This window comes from Pogoniulus pusillus, chromosome 19 (assembly GCF_015220805.1).
Source record: "Pogoniulus pusillus isolate bPogPus1 chromosome 19, bPogPus1.pri, whole genome shotgun sequence".
Classification (NCBI taxonomy): Eukaryota; Metazoa; Chordata; class Aves; order Piciformes; family Lybiidae; genus Pogoniulus; species Pogoniulus pusillus.
Genome location: NC_087282.1, coordinates 17,068,555 through 17,092,229, shown reverse-complemented (window position 1 = coordinate 17,092,229; position 23,675 = coordinate 17,068,555). Strand labels below are relative to the sequence as shown.

The window sequence follows — 23,675 nt, the reverse complement described above, 5'->3', positions numbered from 1 at the left end:
CGTGGAGAGGGGCCGAAGAGGCTGCTGGGAGCCGCCATTTTGTCGGCGTGCGCTGGCCGTGGGGAGCTGCCGGCAGCCGGTGCTGGAAGGGACGGGCGATGAGCCGCGGTGAGTTGTCAGGCGGGTGCGGCCGTGGCCGTCGGTACGCCGTGGTAGTGGGCGGAACTGGCTCCTTGGCTGCCCGCTCTGGCGGTTCTCGCTGCCCAGCGTGCAGGGATCTTCTCGAAGGGGCAGGGGGCTCGGTTTCTCCGTGCTGCCCGGGGCCCTCCAGCCCCTCACGCAGACGGTACCGGAGTTCCGGAGGGCTGGCGGGGACGTCGCTGGTCCCGGCCTCTACCTCGCAGCGGCGGCGGCAGAGCTGGCCACCGGCCGCGGGCAGTCGCCCGCCAGGGCAGACGTTGCCATGGGAACGGGGCGCGCTCCCTTCATGGGCTGCAGCCGGGCCGGGCCTTGCCCCTCCAGCTCACCCTGACTCCTGTCCCGGAGACTGCCTCTCCGAGTGGCTCTGAGGTCCGTGCTCTGGCTGCTAGCTTGAAGGTTCACAAGCGGCTTTCCTGTGAATAGAACATTCATTGTTGTGTTCTCTTTACGTAACTGAAAGAAAAATTTGCTGTGCTAACACGCACTTTTGTGGTCGTCCGGTTCTATCGACGAGATTGTCTTGCCACCCCTTGTCCACCCTTTTAATAGATCCATCACTTTCTAGAGTGCTGTTTGTGCTTCTAGATAATAAAAATGGAGTTTCGATCAGGTTTTTGGTGGTAAGAATTAAGTATTTATTAAGAATTCTACAGGAAGCAATACGGTCGGATCATATGTTTTTTTTCCATCTGAATTCAAATTTCAGACAGTTCCCTTCTGCACAATGGCTATGTGTCTTTAACAGTGTTTCTGGCTGTGTTCCTCATAGAAGCCCTATAAAGGGGTGTAAGAACTGTTTATAGTTTAACCACGATTGACCTACACCTGCTAAAATGTATAAATTTGGTTTTGAAACTACTTTTAGATACTTTTGCAGAACTGCTAGCATTATCCCATCATTGATAAATCTTGTATTGCAATATGAGTACTTCATATGCCTAAGTGGGAAGATTTTGTTCCTCCAGTGAACAATGAGAAACTGCACGATCTTAGGGTACACACCAGTCTGGAAGGAAAGGAAGCTGGCTAGGTGAGGGAATGCCTATTTTATCAACTACTTTTTAACAAAAGAGCAATACAATACACATTTTAAGCTACTCTTTGTTCATCATGAAATAAATCACCACACAACAGAGGAGGTAACAGCAAAGTATTCTAAGAAAGCAAATTGTCATGTGATGGATTTGTGGATTAAGCTATTTTTCTACCTTTTTAAAAGTTTTCCTAAGTGTTCCACTTTGCTATCTACATGATAGTTTTGTGGTTTTCTTTGTAACCCTTTAAAGAATACACAGATACTTATTTCCCTAGAAAACTTGTCACCTACAGCATTGCTCAAGAAAGGCAGAGAACAAGTTAACAGTTGTTCTGTAATTCAGACGTTGCCCTTTGTAACCAGTAGCAAAAGTGAAAGAATTCCATGAGGGTGATTGCTTGGTTGTGGAATTTTTATGACGACTCCCACTGACATAAGGCAGACGTGTATTCATTATCAGAACAGTGAGTGTGTGTTACTATCTCGGTTTTTTAAGTATGAATATGGATTTCATTTCAGGCTTCTGTGTACCTTTTATGTCTGTTGCTGTCTTTCCAGAGTGGGTGAAACAGCTGCAGAGAGATGGACAGTTTCAGGGAGTCTAATTTGTATCATATGCAGAATTTCCTAGGAGAGAGGAGAGCACCTGGGTTCAGTGCTCCAGCGTTGTTACAGTCTTTCCTAGGAGAGAGGAGAGCAACTGGGGTTCAGTGCTCCAGCTTTGTTACAGTCTTTCCTAGGAGAGAGGAGAGCAACTGGATTCAGTGCTCCAGCCTTGTTACAATCTTTCCTAGGAGAGAGGAGAGCAACTGGGTTCAGTGCTCCAGCCTTGTTACAGTCTTTCCTAGGAGAGAGAGCAACTGGATTCAGTGCTCCAGCCTTGTTACAGTCTTTCCTAGGAGAGAGGAGAGCAACTGGGTTCAGTGCTTCAGCCTTGTTACAGTCTTTCCTAGGAGAGAGGAGAGCAACTGGGTTCAGTGCTCCAGCTTTGTTACAGTCTTTCCTAGGAGAGAGGAGAGCAACTGGGTTCAGTGCTCCAGCTTTGTTACAGTCTTTCCTAGGAGAGAGGAGAGCAACTGGGTTCAGTGCTCCAGCCTTGTTACAGTCTTTCCTAGGAGAGAGAGCAACTGGATTCAGTGCTCCAGCCTTGTTACAGTCTTTCCTAGGAGAGAGAGCAACTGGGTTCAGTGCTCCAGCCTTGTTACAGTCTTTCCTAGGAGAGAGGAGAGCAACTGGATTCAGTGCTCCAGCCTTGTTACAGTCTTTCCTAGGAGAGAGGAGAGCAACTGGGTTCAGTGCTCCAGCCTTGTTACAGTCTTTCATGCTTTTTGCCACCCCCTGTTTTTTAGTTCTAAGATTTTGTATTGCCCCGGTTGGATCCGCTGAAGTCTCCCTAGTGGTAAGTTTCTTCTTATTTTCAGTAAAACATTTGAATTTCAAACATTCCCTCATCTCAGACTCTTCCAACTTTGGAATTTGGATTTCTTGGCCAAAGGATAGGATTTTAAGGTGTTTTCTTTTTTTAATCATATCTTTGGAGTCATGCCTTTGTAAACTTTGATCTCTGATGAAAGTTCTGTGAAAAGTACAATTTTTAATCCTTGTTTTTTCTACCAACAGCAATGTAAATACTGGAATTTGTTCTAAAGATGGATGTAAAATAGAGATGAAACCACCAGTATCTGCTTTGATTAATCTGTTACTGAACTTGGTCTGATTGGATACTAATTTTTCAGAGAAAAACTACTGTGAGTACCCTTTGCATTTTATTGATTCAGGGCTTAATACTGCACAGTCCTTTACTACTTTTTATGTCTTCTAGCATGTGATCTGTCTTGTGGAGATCTAATAAAAAATATACTGAATGTGATAATTGAAAATTAGGCTCCAGAAATGGCAAGATACCAAAAAAAGTAGGTCTGTATAAAGGTTGAAAGTTTGGTAAGACTGAAGAAGACATGCCTCAAAGCTTGAATTGGATGTCACTCCTATTGCCGAAAATGTAAAATAAAGTGACACATAACTTGGAGCTTGATGTCCTTCTGCTATGTTTTGGAAGGTTTGTTATTGAATAGGAAGTGTTTTCAACAGGTGCAACTTACATTCAGCACAATATTCTAATTGGTATTAATTCAAAAGTCATCCCAATTTCCCAGCAAAATTAAAACTAAAATATATAGTATAATTCCAGAGAGATTTCCAAGTTTCCAAGATTATTTGTGTGCATATAAATGTGTGTGTGTATCTGTATTCACCTCATTCTTTAGTGTTAAAACATTCTTGCTAGTGATACCAGAAAGTATAATGGTGCTGTTTCTGCATGAAGCTGAATGAATCATACATTGGCGTGGTAGGGAGGATTAGCTGGGTGGTACACCTTTGCCAGTGAGCAGGGCAGGAGGTGATGTGCTCTCTGTACTTGTGTGATTTTACAACTTTGCTTTAAAGTCTGGAAGATTCAGCAGTTTTACTGAGGAATTAATCGAGTTGCTGTATCTGAAGTTCCATATCATTGTCTCCTTGATGAAAGAGATCTCTTTTTCATCAGTTTTAAGCTTAAATGATTTGTAAAAGGATGTAGCATTAAAAGTTGGAGCTCAGTTTATACTCTCTAAAGGAGGTGCATCCCAGGACACTGCAGATTTTGCAGGTGTTTTTTTTTTACTGTTGGCTTCTCTGCTTAATATATCCCCATTGACTGATTTTTTTTTTCTTTTTGCTCAGCTCTTATGGTTACATTTCTGTAGTAGTACACTTTCTATTCACAGATTGAAGCTTCTATTTGTTACCTTATCTGCTTTACAATTGACAAAAGTAGCTTGTCATTTCTCCTTTCAGGAGGAGCTTGTGTAGCCCCCAAAGCATATTGGCAGACTTTTATGGATGGAGGTATGCTTCAAATTGCATTAAACACAACTTCTAAACTGTGCTCTATTATTGGAAAAAGTTCTGAAACTTAATTCAATTTCTCAAGAAAGAACTTAAAGCTAAATAAAATTCCTGTTTGTCATACAGCAGCTAACAGGTGTTAAAACATCAAAATTATGTAGAATGTGGATATTATAATCACTTAAATTGTGCATCTGAAATGTAAGCATATAAGGTAGCAATGAAGGATCTTTAAAAAAAATTATTCCCACCCCCATATAATAGTGTTATAGTACCAAATCTGAAATGATTTGTCTAAGAAGCCTTTTATATGAGAAAACACTAGAATAATTAAGGAAATGAAGGTACTGTTAGAAATTATCAAACAGGATGGTAAAACAACTAGGCTAATTTTCCAAAGTGCTGGGAGAAGGGGAAAAAAAAACGAAACAACCAGAGAAAAAAACCTGTTAAAGTAAAAAATACTCTTTCTCTGTAGTTTGCCTGAAAGAATATTTACAGAATCTCAATAATTATGAACAGTCCTGTTCAGGCAAACTTATTTATAAATGATAATAATTAGTAATAAATAACACTGTCATTTCTGTGTGATTTACAAGAGTACAATGCCTTTGGTGAAAAATACTTCATTATATTCCTGCTTATTCCGTGAATAAAACATTCATCTTACTGGAACTGCCAGAGTAACTTGAGATGGTCAGGATTGCACCTTCCTTTTTTATAGCTTTGTTTTGGTGGGAGTTTATTTTAAGTTTTGTGCTCTTGATGTTGGCTCTCCTTATCTCTCCTTTTACCTTTAGACTCCTTATGTTTTCTCAGTAGGCCTGAGGTGTGGGCTTTTGCAAGTTTGGTTTTTTTTGGTGTGATTTTGTTTGGTTTATTGTGGGGTTTTTTTTGGGGAGAGGGAGGGTTGTCGGGGTTTTTTTTGTGCAGGGAGGTTGGTTCCTCCCCCTACACACACCTTATTTTTAGGTACTGTCATCTGTAGACAGTTTATTTCAGTGGCAGCAGCTGTCAGAACTAAGCCATTGCTTTAGATAGGTTTTCCTCTGTCCAAATTTAAAATGCTAGCATCTCTTTCACGCTGAGATTTTCACCAAGCACTTAGCAAGGTGTGGTAGAGCTAATGTGATTTTCTCCAGACCTTTAGTCCTTCCTCTTCCTTGATCACTGAATAATGCCGATTTATACATTAATTATCAGCTCAAATTGATTACGTCTTGTGTTTGAATTTCGATATCTCTGTCAGGCCATGTTTGTAGGCTACAGCATGCCAGTTTTTTTCTGTAGTGGCTGGTACTTGCATCTTCCTTCTTGAACACTTTTAAATTAAAACATTTATTTTGCAAATTCACCCCCAAAGAATCTTTTTTCTGTGCCATAGGCAGATGCAAATTTCTCCCACTCTTACTGAGAGTACTGCCATGGATCTATCGTTTTTTATTGCTCCATTCTGTATGCATAAGGCTTCCTCGTGAAGGAAAAATAAGAATATTATTCTCTAAATGATATGTTTCTATTGGCCTGGTTATATTTATTTCTAAGGTGGAGAATGTAAAAGTCTTTGTGGCTGGAGCTGCTGACTGACTTCCTACAATGATAAACCCTGATGGGAAGCTAAGTAGGACTTATTTGAAAATCAGACAAATGAAGCTGAGCTGGTGGGTTTATGTAAACTTTGGCACTGAATCAGAGGGCATTGTGAAGATATATACCCTCTTTATAAAATAAAGGAAAACAAGTATCTTCAAGGAGATTGATTTTTTTTTTAATGGCTACTGATAATGAGATGTAAATGTGCTAAGATTTATAAAACCAGTTTAAATCAATCTCTGTGTTTCTTTATGATTTTTATCATTATAAATAATGCTTTCAGTTAGCAGCATGCACCTTTGATCTAATTGCAACTGAGCAGGCATGAAGTGAAATTCAGTGAAGTGGCATATGCATAATCTGTGTGTCAGCTGGTACAGTATGTTCTGTTTGATATTTACTCAGTGCACTATGCTCAAATTTCAGAATTCAGTCAACAGTGAAGTCTAATGTTGCTCTCATAGTGAGCATGTCAAGTACTAGAAGCTTCATGTTTATTGCCCCTTTGGTCAGGAACACAGGGCTGTGAGAATAGGTTTCAGACTTGAAGGTTGTTGCCATGCTTCTCGTGTAGAAGATTTAAAAATAACTCCTTATAATGCCAATCTGGGTTAGGATTAAGGAAGGAAATAATTATCTCTAATAAAATATCCTTGGAAGAAAAAAACGAGTTCTATACTTTTCTTTTGAGGCTTTCAGATCTACGTAATGCAGTGATGTTGGAATTTTGCATAAAGTCCTGCCTGTTATTAAGTATTTTTAAAGCTTAATTTAACATGTTTGCTTGAGAATCAGTGTACAATTGTGCATTTTGAGTAAATTAGTATTGCTTCTATGAATTTTTGTCTTTTTCTTCTAAAATGTAATCAGTGGAGTACATAATTTGGTACCTTAGGTTGAAAGTGCAAAGTGTCTTGTGACAAGTACATTCAAATGTTTAAAAGAAGGATTAAACCTGGCTCAGCTTCTGGAAGTCATTCAGGCTAAATAGGCTCTATTTACTCACCAGATACATAAGAACATATTTCAGTAATAGGTTGAAAAAAATCTGTGTGTTTATAAATGGACCTTCTACTTTTAATTCTGTTGTGATTAATTAAATCTATACAGAAAGCCTCAATTAATATATACACAAAGTATGCTCTCTGAACTTGGGTTTGCTGGTCATGTATTGTAAAGTCTTGTGTACACAGTTGGCTGTGTTTTATTACTTCACGGGTTTTTTGCCATATACTGCTCAAAAATTTACCATCTGTTGGTTTTCTTCTGCAGTTAATGTTTGTCTGAGTGCTGTTATTGTGCAGAGATCATTACTCCAACTACCTGGAGTAAGGCAACTGTTAAAGTACTTGTGTAGAATTACTATTCCTAAGCTAGTTTTAATTTTACACTCCAAATAGTTGCTTTGAACGCTTAACTTTGAAACAGAAATAGTTAATGTTGTATTTAAAGTAACAGTAATGTTATATTTTAAGCAGTACTTGCACAGGTGAAGTTTGCCTCAACTCTTAATAAACATGTTAGTGTCTTTTTCTCAACATTGGTTTATATTTCAGTGTCGTTTTATTTAAGTTTAAAGGGACTGCTTTAAGTAAGGGACTTTATTATATGAATGGAGCATTGTTAATGCTAGCAGATAGCTGTGAGGGATTCCTGTTATAACAAAGTCTTGTGTGTGTATATATACATACATATGTGTGTGTGTGTGTATATACATATATGTGCACCTACCTTTTTTTTTTATTCTGTGTGCCTGTGATATTGCTATATCAGACTTCTGTTCAAAAATGGCAGATTTAAAGTTGAATTCTGATAATAAAGCAGTTAAGTGGTATTTAGAGCATGCAGGTAGTTAATGAGATGTCTGGGCATAATTAATTCTGTCTTTTAACTGTGTTTTACTTTCATATATCGTAGTCCTCATTATAGAATGTGGTCACCCTATATCAAACCAGGGGTGATCTTTGTGCCTGCAGTAAATTCCTGAGATAAGTCAGGCTTGAACCTTCGTCTGCCTTTATCTCTGACTTTAGGGACAGAGAGGGCAAATGCAAAGAATGACTGAGTAGATCATTTCTTATTTGCCTCAGTTATTTTCTATGCAGTAGATCAAAGAGGAGATATACAAACTCTATTCTGATTTTAAGGGAAATATAAACAAACAATTAAAAAAGTTAATGTGTAGAAGTGTAAATAAGATGAGCTGTTTACTGTTTCTGAACTCGTTTCCAGATAAGTAAAATAGCAATGAAAGTATACTGCTATTCATACATTAAAAGCATATGCATTTGTTTTGCCTTTTCATTGCAGGTTTTGAAAATGATTTTCTAAAGGATGTGAGATTGACTTTGTTTGCCTTCTTGTAGAAAGTATTTTAGGCATACTGATAAGAAAATTACTACACAGCTAATGGTATTTCAGTAATGCAGATTATTTTATGAATGTGTGTAGTTGTGACAATGGTAGACCCCTAAGGTCTCTTGAGATCTTTACACAAACAGTCCTAAAGTAATAAAATAAAGATTTTAAATGGAAATAAACATGAACTTCTAAACTTCTGTTATTAAAAAAATACATATATTATGACAGCTTTCATATTACTACATGTAGCTACTGATTTTTTTTCCCCTTCAAGGTCAAACCAAGCATATAGGACAGATTTGTAGGTCAGTCAATGCAATTTATTCAGGAGCTATTTTTAAATTTGCTAAGCTAAACCAGAAAATCACGGTATGATTTCTAGTGTCATTGCATTAGTCATGAACTACAGAAGGAATTAAAGCTGGTGCTCAGAAGTAGTCTTGTATTCTTGATTACCTGAAGCAAGCATGCTGGGTCTCTAATGTCATCCTTACTCAACCTACTTATGGGTTAATTATCTTTGTCATCTTGGCAGAAGATGCCGCATTCCTGCAGTGCACAGTCATTTTAATTTTCCCCTCCTCCCTCTGAACTTTAAAAAAGGTTTTGTCTTTTCCTGTAGAAGCTAAATCTGGTATTATATGAACAACTATTATAATTGTAAGATATACATTGACCATACTGGAAGTATAATCAATATTAATGCAGGTGTTGAGAAAGATGAATATTTGCCTGACGGCCTACCTTATGAAAGTGAGACCTGGACATGAATACGTTTCATGATTTATGTAGAAAATTATGAGGATTTTAGTATTTATATAGACAGTGGATGAGAAGATTTGTTCAAAATAATGCATAGTACATTCTTCCTTATTTGCATTTATTTTTGCTGATTTCTGAGTTACTTTGTGCAAAGAAATCCATTTGGGCAGTGTCATAATAATGTAATTTAAAGCTTGATAAGAGAGTTTGAGATATTTATCAGCAGTAGCATTTGTTTTACCCAGGACTTTCCAGGTCAATAATACCACTACACTTGTCAGGACAAGAGCAGAATTTTTACTGTGTTCAGCCTTCATCCATCTTGAGATGAAGGCAGTGACTGTCATTTTGGGTTCTTGCACAGGACCTGCAGGAACCAAGTTCTTTTCTTCCATCCTCATGAAAGAAGGGACTTGTTTGAGTGCTCTTAGCAGCCTTCTGGCACAGAAGAACACAGGATAGAGCTGGGATTTGGTACTTACCTTGGAAAGTGTAGGCAGGAAATAGGAATATGGGATAAGTGATAAAGAGAATGATGCTTCTTCAGGAAGAGAAAGGAAGAAAAGCTGAGGTGGTGGCAGAGGCACAGGAACTTTTGACAGAGTGTGCAGGGCATGGAAAAGTGGAAGCAGTGTGCCGGGAATGAATGCTAATGCTGGGAAGTCCAAGATGCTGATCTTGCAAGCAGAGTACAGCAGTTTGGTAAAATTTCTCAGTGGTTTTGTTAAGTATTTTCTTAATTTTATTCTTGCAGGAGGTACAACTTTGTTTAAAGCTGTAAATGTGTATGTTTTCCAGGTAAATTTAATGATCTATCTTCCTTCCTTCCTTCCTTCCTTCCTTCCTTGGTTGTTGTTGTTTTTGATACTCTGTTGTTTGCCTCTGCATGGCCCAGGAGGCAGGCAAGGGTAGCATGGGAGAGAAGAAGGAGAGGTGTTATTTTAATACATAAAGGCTGGATAGTTTGACTTTGCCACTTTCCAGGCTTGCATATATGATCTATTCTTCTCTCTGTGAAATTAAAACACTTATTCTTTGTTTAGGAAGGAAGACAGGAGAGCTGTGCTTATGAAGAGATGACGTGTAACGGTCCAGATAACTCGGAAGCTTCTGCCACTCCAGACACTGGCAGCGATCAGGAATGGGCACAGGAAGACTACCGGCTAGGAACTTTTGTTGAATTTCCCCTTGACTGTCCGGTTCCAGCATCGGCACTAGCACGAGCAGGCTTTGTTTATACTGGAGAAGGTGACAAAGTGAAGTGCTTCAATTGCCATACAACTATTGAAGGATGGTTGCCTGGAGATTCTCCAGTTGAGAGACACAAAAACCTTTCTCCAAACTGCAAATTTATTACTGAATCTACTTATCTGGAAAATAACATACACCCTCTCGCCCAGAACTACCAGCGTAGAACCGAAAATGGTCCCAGCAATTCAGCCCTCCCATGTACTTTGGATGACTCTTCTGATGTGGAGGCAGATTACCTTTTGAGAACTAGACAGGTTGTGGATATGTCAGATAGTTTGTATCCTAAAAACCCCACTATGTGCAGCGAAGAGACAAGATTAAAGTCTTTTCACAACTGGCCTCTCAATAGCCAATTGACACCAAAGGAATTAGCTAATGCTGGGTTTTATTATACAGGTGTTGGTGATGAAGTGGCATGTTTTTGTTGTGGTGGAAAGTTGAAACAGTGGGAACCCGATGACAGAGCTTGGTCAGAACACAAGAGGCATTTTCCCAAATGCCTTTTTGTCCTGGGTCGGGATGTTGGAAATGTTCCAAGTGAATCCATTCCTGCTGAGCTTGGAAGAAGTGGTCTGAACAATGCACAGCATCCAAGGAATCCATCTATGGTGAAATTTGGAAGACGTTTACAAACATTTTTAACTTGGATATATCCTGTTGACAAGGAGCAACTTGCTGAAGCTGGATTCTATAGCGTAGGTAAGTCAAACCTTAAAATGGTTAATACCTCCTACAAAGAAATTTTATAGGAGCGTCTCAGTAAAATAAGTATTTTGTTATTCTAATATGGAATGCTCTGCCACAATGTCTTTACTCTGTAAATTGATATACATTATATAAAGTATTTTTGATAGCAAAGTATAATCTTGGTCTGTTCTATAGCAGTAAAATATCAATGTGTTTTCCTTGCCTCCTAAAACCCTCATAATGCATCTTTAATAGCGATGATCATTTAAGTTACTACTTCTTGAAAGACTTAAGTGCTGTCCTCTGGATACCTACCTTATCAGTGGGCTTGTGGCCTGCAGAGAAATCTAAGAAAAACACAATCCAAGTCATGTGTCATTTTATTTAGTTAACTTATGTTTGCACTGTCATAGAATTCAGGCACCCAAAGGTATCAAATGCCAGTCCTACTTGTTGTGAAAGCTCTGTGAAGGCAGTGGCTCCAGAGGAAGAGCTTTTACTCTACACATACACTGTGTGACTTGAGTGAGACTCCAGTGTCTTTGTGCATTGGTTTCCCAATTAGATTGAATCACATGATGCCTTAAAGCTCTTTGAAATTCTGCACTGAGAGGTGCTGTAGAAGTGCAAAGTGTTGCTATTATTAGGTCACCAAGAAAAGGAGATTATCTAGGGTAGTTTCTTGCTCTGCTCATAAGTGGCTTCTCTTCATAGCTCTCCCAAGAACTTTTTAATGTGACTCTATTTGTTTTACTTGTGGCCATAAATAAAACCTTTGGTATATTTTTGTATGGGTGATATATGGGCTATATTTGTGGCCAGCAGAACTGTTTTTATTGATTTCTTCTTGGGTTCCTAAAAATACCTAGCTTCAGACAGCCGAGTGAGAGCTGTATTCTACCCTCTTTATCTGGAAAATCACTTGCCAAAGTAAAATTCAAAATATTTCACATGATTCCGATTCTGTGTTTTTTAAACTTATCTCTCCTGAACATTTGTTTCAAATCATGTCATCCTTTAAAATGGAGGTGTTTTTGTTACCATTGCTAATCAATAAAATAAATGCTAATAGTGTAGCTTCTTAGTTGAAAATGTATAGCTACATGTACTACAAGTATGTAACTTTATTCTCATGTGTTTCTTCAGGTAATGGTGATCACGTTGTGTGTTTTCACTGTGGTGGAGGACTGCAAGAGTGGAAGGAAGATGATGACCCATGGGATCAACATGCCAAATGGTTTCCTGGGTAAGGTACTTTTTCCTGTTTTCTTGTTGCATGTCTGAGTCTTAGTTACAGTACACTGTGTTTTAATAATGGAACATTCTAATAAAGGTTTCAGAAGGTTCAATGTGGCTTAACATTGTTTAGATTCATGAAAATAACTTAGTTGCCCTCCACTTCCTTAATTTTTATAATGTAGTCACCAAGAGAATGTCATTTATCTTCCATGGCTCTTATTTTTTTCTGTGCCATAAGAAGAAAAGATTTTAAGGACTTTTTTGCATGAAATCCTTACTTTTGTTACTCTGAGTGTTTTGCCCTCTGTAGTCCCACTACTATATGTATAATCATCAACATATGTTTTAATGTTATATTGGAGGCCTCAAAAAAGGACATTAGGTTAATGTCTTCTTTAGAAGAACTCACCTCTTACCTCTCAAAGTGGCTAAGAGAACTAAATCTCAAGAGGCTGAGGACACACCGAAGTTGTTAGAGGTGATAGCTGGAAACATTGCCCTGAAATTCTATCTTCTATCTTTACTTTTAAGTCAGTGTTGCTTGTATGTCATCTTGTTTGTAAGAATTATGGGAAAGAGAACATTTCTGTGTCTGGACTTAGCTGTTGTCTTAGCAGAATCGGGAAGCTTTGTGAATACTATCCAATTATTTTTTTTGTTATCTAAGCACTACATTGTAATTGTTGCTATAAAAGCCTTAAATGCCAAAGTTTCTAACCTCTATAGAGTACAAAACTTCTGTCAACATGCACACAAACCTGAAGAAGTCAGTAGTGGTATTGAATTCAGAATGTACTTCTGCATAATTTTACAGGATTGAGGCTTCCAGACCTAGAAGTAGTTTTTAGAAAGATTGCCAGTTTTGTCTAAAATCTGTCTTGAGGGAAGGAAGAGTAGTATGTGACTCATTGTTCCTTACAGGTGAGTAAAAACTGTCCGAATACATAGACTCAGTTACTTGTGTAACTGATAAAATCAATATCTTTTATGTGTTAGCCACCATATTAGTTTTCTGTGGCAAAAGGCTTGTAGGAAGTGAGTATTTATACATTAGCTGATTTTTTTTTTTTCATTAGTGGTACAGGCAGCTATTAATTATTAGTCTCTGCCACTTGAAAGAGATGCTATTCCAAATTTTGACTTGGTGCAGTGAATGGTTAAGACACATTTTCTTGCTATGTTATGCTCCTTATTATGGGTTTGGTTTAGTTTTAATTTGCTCAGATTATATCAGATTTGATGATTTCCTCTGAGATTATTAAGTATGTTATCCTGAGCTTTTGTCTGCACATCAGTCTCAGTGCATGCTGTCATCAACAGCACACCATGATGGCCAAGTAACTGCTGAAACTAGAGAGCTATTGTTGAGGAGTGATGGCATTTCCTGAATCTTCTAGTAGGGAAGACCTCTGCCTGGCAGTTAGGACTGGTTGGAAAGTAGTGTAAGGCCAGTAAGCTAGCCAGTTACTGCTTTTCTTTGAATGCAAAAGACTAAAAGAATCAACATTTTAACATAACATTTGATTTTTGTTTGAGTCTTTAGTTAGATAAATCTCTGAATCAGCTGTCATGGCCAACAAGTCTTAGGTTTCTATTTCACCAAACCCATGAAACAGCAAAGTACTGTTGTGATTGTGTTGTTTTTAGGACTGTTTAAGCAGCGTTACTGATGTTGAATAAACATTCAGAGATCTCAAAAGCAAGCATTCTGCATGATGTAGGAGATGTATGGAAGCTTTCTTAAGTTTGTCATCATTTTTTGTTTGCTGCTTAGGCAGTTTTATTTTAACTCAGTATTTTTATTTATAGGTGCAGCTTTGTGAGAAATGAAAAGGGGATAGAATTTATAAATAATGTTCACTTAAGAGATGGATATAGAGATTCAACAGTAAGTGTCTTGCTTATCAATGTAATTTTGTTAAAATATAAAGTAATCTTAATGTAATTTTGATATGGAGTTACTCTTCTAATTATCTGTATGTGATTTAGTCCTGCTTCTACTTTGACAGAAAGTAAAAGACATCAAAGTATGTCTTTGTTCTGTCGTTCTGGGTTTCTAGATCCCACAGTTCTCCTTAGGTGGGTTATGGATCACAGGCATTAGGCACCTTGTAAATGCTGTACATTTGGTATTCACTGCTGTTTTTTATTATAGCCTAGGAACCTAAGGTTTACAATTAATAATTCCCTTATTTAAATATAGTAGATAATTCTTCTTTTTGGTAGAGCATTATAAACTTGTGTGCAGTAACTAAAACATGAACTAATAATATTTTAGAATTGTTTGATAGACTAAGAATTGTGTGCATATGATTGTAGCAAAGATGGGTTAACATAAAAATTTAAAACAATATTAGAGACATAAAAAAACACTGATCACTTTGCAATTATTCAGAACAGATTTAATTGCTTTAATTAATAAAATAACTGAAATCAAATAGTTATTTTCTGTCTTATAGCTGTATAGATTTCCTTTCACATTCTCCAGAATTGTAATTTTGTCTGTTTATATTTCACTTTCAGACAGAAGCTGCTGAAGGGACAATACCTCCTAAAGGTACCTGTTTAAAAAAAGAATGCATAAACACCACCACTTTCCCTATTTTGCAATATCTTTATTCACATGTATATTAAAGGAAGTGATTACTTCTAAAAGTAACCCTATTACATCTTTAAAGAAAGCACGACAGGCACATTGTTGGATGATACTCTTCCATTGCTTCTAAGGAGCCATGGAATGAATTTTATTTCTCTTAGGGGAAATCTAATCATGGTTGGATAAATACTGTAAAATGAAGATTGTAAGCCATGAAAGAAGTACATATAGTGTGCAGTCTTATTTTTATAGATAGTGGGTATGCATTAAGTAATGAATTAATAGTGCTGTGGGATGAATGGTAAAGAATACTGAACTGAAACAACCGTTGTTGCTTTTCATGAGGCAGAAATAATTGGTCTGTTAAATGGCACGGACTAGGAAGCCGAGAAAGCTTAAATAGCTCAGTATGTGTCCCAGTGTTAGACATTCCTGCAATGTGTTTTACAAATGCCAAGCAGTGAAAAGACAAGACAGTTAAAGGTGTAACAGGAAGATAATCAAGCAACTTCATCCAAGGGAATGATAGCTGTTGCTAATAAGAGTAGTTATAAAAACCTATTTTAGAAATCTCACGTGCTGCTCGGTCATTAGAATTAGGTTAAAATTTTTGCTCTTTGAGCAATCTTGTTAAGAGCAAATAGTCATTTACATGTAACAGAAGAACTGCAAAGAATGCCCTCTGCTAACTAAATATATATATATATATATATAAAAGACGAAAGGGGGGAGGCCAACAAAATGAAAAAGTAGTTTCCCAAAATAGTGATGTGTCTTACCACAGGTAGACTTGCCTGCTGACTGTGCTCTATGTTGGTTTTGTAAATGGAAATCCTTTACTGATTTCTCTCAATGTAATTATGATCTTATTTTTCTTCCTTGAACTGAACTAAATTTAATGTAATATTATGAAACACTAAACCTCTACTGTGCCTTGTAATTTTGGACAGATTTCAGTTAAGATTCAGTTTTAGAATTTGTGATGTTCATTATTTAAGACTTTTTAAAGAAGTTGAAGTATTTAATTTGAATAGCAAATCTTGGAGGATTTCTGTATTATAAATGGGTGAGGGGAGACTGGGAAAGCTAAGACAGAAGATGTCTCAAGTCTGCAGTTTTTGGTGTTTAGACAATGCAGTTTTTACAATGAGCAAAATTCTCAAATTGGAAATGTGGTTCCTTTGGATTGATACTTACAAAGGTGTCTTAGAGTGTAGTAGCGAATACTGTCCAATAATTGGATTCATCCTTGTTAAATTGTTGGTTTTGTTTGTTTATTTTTTAATTTCTTGTTTTAGATGATCTCTTACAGAATCCTTTGGTACAAAGTGCCATAGACATGGGTTTCTGTTTGTCTGAGATTAGGAACACCATGGAAAAGAGATTGCAGATGTCTGGAGAAAGTCACACATCTGTTGAGGATCTGGTAGCAGACTTAAGTGCTCAGAAAGAAAACACAAGGGAAGAAGAACCAAATGAAAGCCCAGTTGAGCAAGATGAGCTTATTCGATTGCAAAACCTCTGTGTGTACTTTCTTATCAGCTTTTTAGTCTTTGAAATATATCTTACTGTTACATGTTTATTCTACCCTCTGGTTCAAGCTTTTCCTAAGGTGGAGTTACAGTATTGTAATTTAAAAGTCAAGAGATTTATTTTTGGACATAAAAAAAAAAGCTGAACCAAGAGGGTGTTAAAATAGTTGAGTGTAGCAGCATTTGTAAAATATTATATATAAAATGAGTGGTATTAATACCTCAAAAGTGTATAATATTGAAACAGGAGTCTAGTGTGTTTCTGGTTATACATGCCAACTAAAAAGCCAAAATTATTGTGACAATGATGTTTAAAAATAAAAGCTAGAGTAACTATAGATGTGGGGGCTTTGGTGGCAAAATGAAATAGATACAGCAACATATCTTCAAATATTCAGTATATTTGAAATGAAAAAAATCCTTCAGTATAACATTTTTCATGGAATAGAAGCAATTTCCTTCTTGGCCAATATGAACAAGTGAATTGTTTCAATTATTTGTTAACCAGCTACGCTGGGACATGCACAGTTGTGCTTAGAAAGCCGTTGTGGTACATTGCAAATAGACCAAACCCAAGACTTGTAACTGTGGACACTTGTAGCTTAAGACAAGCATATGGATGAATTCACAGGGAGCAAAAGACCATCTGGTTGGCACAATCAGCAGACATCTTGCCAGTCTGCTGCTTCAATAAGATTTTTAATGGACATGGGGGAAAATGAACTTGCAATGAAGATGGACATTATTTTTGTGGTTGGCTGTGCAGAGCTTTCCCCAGCTGGTGGAGGAAGGCGTTTAAAGTTTGCAGTTTCACATGGGGCATGCTGAAATATCAAATAGTTCGCATGCAAAATTGGTTCTTTCTGTGTTACAAATTTGTAAAGCTTTTGAGGTATGGGCATTTAGAAAATGGAGGCAGGGAAGGAAATAAAATCATTCTTTTCAATAAGGAAACTCTCTATTAAAACCCTAAAGTATTCCAAATTACTTAACCAGTATAAATGACCCTTTCTTTTGTCTTCTGTCTAAATTTAAGGAAAGTTGTCAGTGAAAAGTCTGTGAAAAGAATGGTTCCTGATTGAAATATGTATATCCTAAATTCTGTAGGTACTTCAAGCTCTTCTAAATATAGATAGTTGAATTCCCTGCTTGCATTGGCCTGGAAGATATCCTGAGATGGCAGGGGCAGATGAGGGAAGAGGATTCCATGATGCAGCTTGGTTTCCTATCTTCTATAATTATTTGTTTCCTATCTTGTCCTTGTGTGTAGAGTGAAAAAACAAATAAAAATAAAAAAGACTCAATGGTACTAAATATGTTAACTTCTTTTTATGTGTTTATTTTTCTTAGATCTCAGTACTGAGGAGAAGTTAAGACGCTTGCAGGAAGAAAAGCTTTGCAAAATCTGTATGGCTAAAGATATATCAGTTGTCCTCATTCCCTGTGGTCATTTAGTTGCCTGTAAGGAATGTGCTGAACCATTTGATGACTGCCCTCTGTGTCGAACAAATATTATGAAAAAGCAGGAAGTTTTTATGTATTAGTGAAGTAAACAGCACTGGGGACACAAATGTTTCCTGCCGTACTGTAATCATACAGCAGGTTTTTTACTTTTCTGCTGTCAAACTTGACATGCAGTTTAACCTTCTCCGAAATACTTTCCTCAACTGAATTTTTTGTATGCAGAAAATCAGTATCAAAAGGCAAATATGTACATTCTGTAGCTTCATTTTAAAGATCTGATTTGGGAAAGCCTGAGTAAAGCAAAGCTTTACTTATGTGATTATTCCTATGCTTCACTTTAGTAGGACTTCATAAAACTGAAGTTTATGAAATACAGTTGTATAAAAAGTCTAGCCCTAAATAAAATCTGTAAATAAGTGAGTTTAAATTATTATATACATGTACATTGAATTATTTAGCTTCTCAAAAATGTTATGTAAATATCTTATTTCTATACTTTTGCTTGTGACATAATTCAGAGAATATGTGTAAACCTGCTGCTGCAATATTTCACTTTTTTTGCTACTGCTACTCTGTAAGTTTGTCAGTCTTGATACATAAATCCTGCTTACATTTTTTTTGTTCAGATGTATAATTTGGCTTCAGTAAACTAGTTTTATCTATCCATTTTGCACATAAAATCCTTCTGCATATAAAGTGCACATTAATTTCATTCCTTTAAAAGAGAACTCAACAGAAATGAGATTTAACATACCTTGTGCCCTTCATGAAAGGAGCCACCTGACTTTAAAATTGCCCTCTACACAGAAAAGTGTTCATTGTTTGACTTCTTTTTCTTGTGTTTTTGTAACATTCAGTGTTACCCTGGTCATTTATATGCTACTACTTTTGCAGTGCTTGTGTTTGTCTGTTTTTTGTAAGAGAATATTCAGTTATTTCCCTATGTTTTTTTTTAATTAACCAGTAGAGTTAGAAATCTTTTACTTCTGTTCTTACCAATTTGCAGTATTTGAATTACAAAGTTTACTGATGACTGTCAGAATTCTTAAACTATTTCTTACTGTACTGATCCTTAATTCTCCAATTAAAGTATCATAGCATTGTATTCAAGTACAGCTGGTTTACAATCATTCTGCTTAATTATGTGACTTCTTCACTTTGTGGAGTTAAAATATTCTCTATATATTTTTGAGTCCCAAACAATAAGAGATTAAGAATATGCAGAATATAGTTTTTCACATGATAGAAGGTTTAATAATCCAGAACACTAAAATCTAATGTTTAGTTGTTGTTTTGTTTAAAGTATGTGCTGTGATTATCTGATGGTGTAGGGTTAGGAATATTTAAAATGAAGTGAGTGTGGCTCAGTTGTTCCTTGATCAGCACATTTGATCTTCACTTTAATAAAAAAAATCACAACAGAAGGTTGCTTTCTGCTTGTTTGTTTTGTAACTGAACTGTTACTAATTTAACGTGAATATTATTAAGGATAACAAATATATTTTAACTGAAGAGGAAATAAAATCTATTGTTTGTATAAGTTAAAGTTCATTCATTATAAAATTAAAATATGTGGGGTTTTTAAATAAATTATATTTTGATTCTTGGGAATATATGATGACTAGAAATTCATAAAGAATTCAGCACAGAAAAGTTTTGTGCCTTTGTAAAGAGTTTAGTGTTTCAGCTAATTTGTGCCTATGGGGATTTTTTATGATATATAGGGACTGGCAGTTCTGATAAGCTTGTTCCTAGCTCCCATTTTCACTCACAAAGAGGGTTTTCTCTACTTTCTGAGGGAAATAAAGGGGTATTTGCCTGGGAGCTGGTGTATCTTGCCAGAAATAGCTTGTTTAGTTAGCATTGCATGGTTTGCAATGTTGACTTGCTTAAGCAGATGGTTTGTTACCTAACTTTGACCTAAGTCATGTGAGAGAGACTATCTGGGTGAGCTAGATAAAACCTACAGGCTGCAGAGCTTGGCATGAGGCTCAACAAAACTCTGTCTGGGAAAGAGATTGGACAAATTTTCCTTAGGACTGTTACAAAACTAATTGGCAATGGTTTTGGATATAAGTATTGTATGTAAACTGTCCAAGAGGAGTCTCTAACTAGGCCACAGAAAGTACCTTCTAATCTGAAATAGAAAGCAAACACATTGTCCAAATAATGTGCAAGCAAATTGCAAATAGTTTCATGTTAAAGTTTGTTGACTAACAAAGTTATAAAGTCTTGCTTACTGCAACTTTTGATAAATGTTACAAAAGGTAGAACTGCAGGAGCAATTAAAACTGCTTAGGAACATTAAAGTGTTTCAAGCCTGTTAGTGAGATGAAAAAATAACTCTTCTGTAGGTTTAGTGGCTTTTGAAAGAAAAAACTATAATCATAGTTCAGACTAAATACAAAAAATAATTAGCATATTCATCAAATGTTGACAGCTTGAATTGGGAAGGTATTTTTTTTCAAATTGCTTTCATTTTCAGTATCTTCAAGAAAGAAGCAATTCCATGGACACTAATAGTGGGCTAGGTGTCTAAAGAAGTAGAAATTAACAATGTGAATGAAGGGAGTAGAAGCACAGGTTTTGGGAGCAGAAGGTTAGTAGCAGCACAGGGGTACTTGGGAATCGATTTTTACAGAAGAGTTAACTTGGAATGAAGAGCCATGGAACATACTCAAGTATCAGTATTCAGTAACTTCTAGGAGCTTCTGGGTAAAAATCTTTGCAACGGCAGAGCTTTGCTGTTCTAGATTCGTGAGAAATTTACAAGACTTTTTAATAATGTGTTCTGGAACTGTTTTGTTTAGAAAACAGGGGAATTGCATGCCTAATTTAGGCACAGAAGCTAAAACAAGGAACACACATAGATCCAGGGGGTCTTTTTTGGGTTGTTACAATTTAGTTTTCTCTCCCTGCCTTGAACTGACTTACTAGGCTGGCTGCTGCCACTTCTATCTCTTATACATACGTTGCTGTCTATACCTTTAAAAATTTGTTTTGGAGCTTGATTCAAGGTTCACAGTACAATAAAAAGATTTTTCAGTTATTGCAGCTTTTTATTTTCAATAGCACAATATTTAAACACTTCTTTTAATACTGCCTGGTTAGTTTTGATTGCAGTATTCAGTGTTTATTTTTGTTAGGTATACCTGCAGCCTGAAGCTACAGGACATAGTTTGTCAAAGTTTTCAAAGCATTGCTGTTAACATAAGCCATGGGGGTTTAAAATCACCTTTTGTCATTGTTTTTGTTGAAATTAACAAAAATCTAAATACAATGGGTTGTTTGAATTGAATTCTGACTGCGTGGGAGGTTAATGGAGACACTTGATTACTGCGTTCACATGGAACTTGAGGCTGCAGTGTCGTGTGCTAGGCTTAAACATTACAAAGAGCTGTGGCATTGGCTGCTGCAGTGTTTAGAAACTACTCAGAAGCTGTTCTCCTCTGCCTTTCAAAATGTGTGAGTTCTTGCCTATGGTGTGTAAGGCCTACCCAAAGGGAATTTTTTTTCTGGCTTTTGCAGTGTTTTTCTGCTGTGTTAAGTACATGAACAGTGAGGTGTTACACAGGGGTCTTTTTTACCCTGCACTTCTATGTACAATCAACTTCTACCAGTAAGAAGGCTGGATGCTAAAGATTGGGATAGAAGAGCACTTGCACTGCTGTCCATGAGGCTTTTCATTGCCTGTCTTGTGCAGAATGGCTGGATCAGCCTTACTCTTGAACCTGCTTTGTGAGAGTGGTGGCTGTCTTCTCCAGGTAATCAAAGGAGAAGAGCCAGTCTAGTGAGATACCTTCCTCATCGAAATGAGGTATGAGCAAATACTCCCCCTTTTGCTCATTTTTGTTTGTTTTGAATGTGTAAGTTTTACTGATTAGCTTAAAAACACGATTAAGATGATCCTTCCTTCCCTGTGACCTTGGTGTGCCCTTGTGCTGTCTCAGGTTCTTGAAACTATCTTGCCATCTTTGCCACTGCTGCTGGGTCACTTGGCATAAGAGATGTACTGATGCTGCTGTACAGTAATTAGTGTGCTGTCATGATGTGGCTTTCTGTGAAGAGGCAAATGGCCTGTGATAGTAAAGAACCTTTGCTGAAATTAAGATTCTATTTTTTTCCTTTTAACCAGGAATTCCTATTAAGCAATAGTGACATCAGTATCTCTAAGTACTAATTCAGAAAATACAGCTTTTAAAAAACACTTTTGTAGAGTCCCACTATGAAAACAACTGGGAGAATCATGACAATAATCAGTGAAAGCCAAGTTTAGCAGGAACACATATGGTCACTTGCAAATTTTGGAGAATGAATCAGTCTAACTTCCAAAAACCATCAGAACAGAGAGCATTTAAAATTGCTCACATATGGTTTTTTGCTCTTACAGTTAGATCTTGCTGTAAAACTCTTGGCAATTTCTCTCACACAACTTCATTTTGTAAAACATGATGAGAGTTGTCATTTAAGCCAAATGGTTAATCTTCTAAATACAAGCTTTTCAAAAGTGGCTGTCAAGTCTCTTTTAACTCTTGTGTAACAGAGAGAGGCTTCTGAGCCTGGGATTGACTTTACCTCTGTTTTCCTTGGTGGAGTCAGTAATGGGGCCTCTGTTGGTAGGGTACAAGCCACCAGAAAAATAACTGCTGCTTCAAATGTTTTTTGGGGTTTTTTTGGTGTTTTGCAAAATGGAATGTACCAGAAGTATCATTTGCTCCTATTTCTGCATCACAATGTAGACCTCTTACAGCTTTCTTAATGGTTGTTTGCAAAGGTTTACTGGGAAATTGCAAGTTTCTGTAAGGCAGTCTAATGTTCCAGGTTATAAGCTTCACCTCTGCTCTGTTTGCAGCTGGAACCAGCACTGCAGAGAAGGGAGGTTACAGTATGTCCTGGGGGGAGCAGGGCTGGGAATCACTGTCCTCATCGCTAGTGATGAGTGTCCCAGGAGTACCCTTTGCCATTCAGGGGAAACCCTTTGGTCACAGCTGCTGGCACTGAGGTTTTGCAGGACTACTATGATCATGCTAAAGGAAGTTACAGTCTAAAAGAAGTACTTTTATCTTAACGGTTTTGAACATCTGTGCAAAACACCAAGATGTCATAAGCTGTTACTACTTATGCCACTTAGAAAAAAATCTAAATCATAGCTAATGGCAAGATCACACTTTGCTTACACCTCCCACTATGTCAGAAAGCTGAGGCAGCCAGAATGGTCTTGAGCCCCAGATATCATCAAAGAGAGACAGGACTTCTGAGAAGCACTGTCTGAAAGAAAACTCATCCTGGTTGATGAAATCTAAACCAAAGGAAAACATGCTAGGCATATATGTAGGATCTTGGGAATGCAGTAGGTCAACCCCAGAAAACCATATCATATTATTATCTGAAAGAGTAATCTGTTCCTTGACCTTATTTGTCATGTAAACAACAATCCCTCTTTGCATATACTCCCACTTTAACCCTCTAAGTTCTACCCTCAGTAGTGTGTGGAGAAAAGACCAAAATAAACCAAGGCACTGTCCTCATCTATACCTGGCATTTGCTGCAAATACAGAAGACAGCCACCCCATTGATTTGGTGGGGGATTTTCTTTAATGCTTAAACTTTTAAATAGTTTTGCTCTATGATCCTGTGCAGATGTTAAGCTGAATAATGCTGTTTCTGACCCAGTTCCACTCTCGCCTCATCTAACCACAAGCCAGCTTTCTTCCCTCTCCAGGGAACCCCCTGGCACCATAGCAGAGTCTCAGGAGACCTGGAGGCCCTAGGAAACCTGACTAGCTGAGAGATGCTTTCTGTTCCTGATGGGTGAGTTGCCCTGCACATCAAGAATATGACATAGTTTCACTGCTTATTTCTAGTTTTCCCTGCTCAGAGCTAGTTGCTGCTGTTTCAGCCACTTGACCTTATTTCACTTCTTGTCTACCTACCACCCCAGTCCTTTTTTTGTCAGTCTGTTCTTTTTTCCCTTTAACTATGCCCTGCCTCTTACCTAACTTGCCCAATCTCAAACACGTTTCTCTGGTTCCTGTGTTTCTTCCACAGCCTTTGTCACTGTTGCAGTTATGGTGCCTGACTCATAAAATGGTCCTTGATTCATGATTCCTCTGCCTGCACTTAG

General features: G+C 37.3%; 1 protein-coding gene across 3 annotated transcripts; it reads left to right on the top strand.

Moving 5' to 3' along the window:
• XIAP (X-linked inhibitor of apoptosis) lies at positions 1-18,975 on the top strand. Of its 3 annotated transcripts, XM_064159487.1 has the most exons (9): positions 1-108; positions 2,798-2,925; positions 4,016-4,066; positions 9,826-10,732; positions 11,867-11,966; positions 13,769-13,847; positions 14,483-14,516; positions 15,854-16,078; positions 17,438-18,975. In XM_064159487.1, exons 3-9 carry the CDS (start codon positions 4,061-4,063, stop codon positions 17,629-17,631), a joined length of 1,545 nt encoding a protein of 514 aa, XP_064015557.1. In that variant the 5' UTR covers positions 1-108; positions 2,798-2,925; positions 4,016-4,060; the 3' UTR covers positions 17,632-18,975. The 3 variants fall into 3 exon arrangements, with proteins under 3 accessions (XP_064015557.1, XP_064015558.1, XP_064015559.1); XM_064159488.1 differs by lacking the exon at positions 4,016-4,066; XM_064159489.1 differs by lacking the exon at positions 15,854-16,078.
• The last annotated feature ends 4,700 nt before the right edge of the window (positions 18,976-23,675 follow it).